The 318-nt window shown below is 65.4% G+C and overlaps 1 protein-coding gene across 1 annotated transcript in view; it reads right to left on the bottom strand.

Annotated features, from left to right (window-relative positions):
• Positions 1-318, bottom strand: part of LOC102760265 (putative gamma-glutamyltranspeptidase 3) — a 6,349-nt gene that overhangs the window by 4,458 nt on the left and 1,573 nt on the right. The window contains exon 2 of the mRNA XM_006768777.1: positions 155-304. Within this exon, the coding sequence (XP_006768840.1) occupies positions 155-304 (150 nt within the window). The remainder of the gene's footprint in view (positions 1-154; positions 305-318) is intronic.

The raw sequence follows: 318 nt of genomic DNA, 5'->3' as shown, positions 1-318 counted from the left end.
AAAAAATATATTTTTTAAAATTACCAGGCCCTGGCCGGTTTCGTTCAATGGATGGAGTGCTGGCCCGTAGGCTGAAGGGTCCCGGGTTCGATTCTGGTCTCGGTCACAGGCCTTGGGTGCGGGCTCCCCCCGCCCGGGCCCCGGCGGGGCTCACCCTTGAGGATGTTGAGGATGAGGGCCAGCACGGGCCCGCTGAGGGGGGCGCTGGGCACGTAGAGCCGGGCGTCCCCGAGGCTGATGCTCAGTGGGTGCTCGATCAGCTCCGCGCGGTAGTCGTTCAGGTCCTTGGCCGTGACGATGCCCCCTGCGGCGGGACGG

The sequence above is a fragment of the Myotis davidii genome, unplaced genomic scaffold (genome assembly GCF_000327345.1).
Source record: "Myotis davidii unplaced genomic scaffold, ASM32734v1 scaffold43, whole genome shotgun sequence".
NCBI classification, from domain to species: domain Eukaryota; kingdom Metazoa; phylum Chordata; class Mammalia; order Chiroptera; family Vespertilionidae; genus Myotis; species Myotis davidii.
The sequence above is the reverse complement of the archived record's forward strand: the minus strand, read 5'-3'. Positions and strand labels throughout refer to the sequence as shown.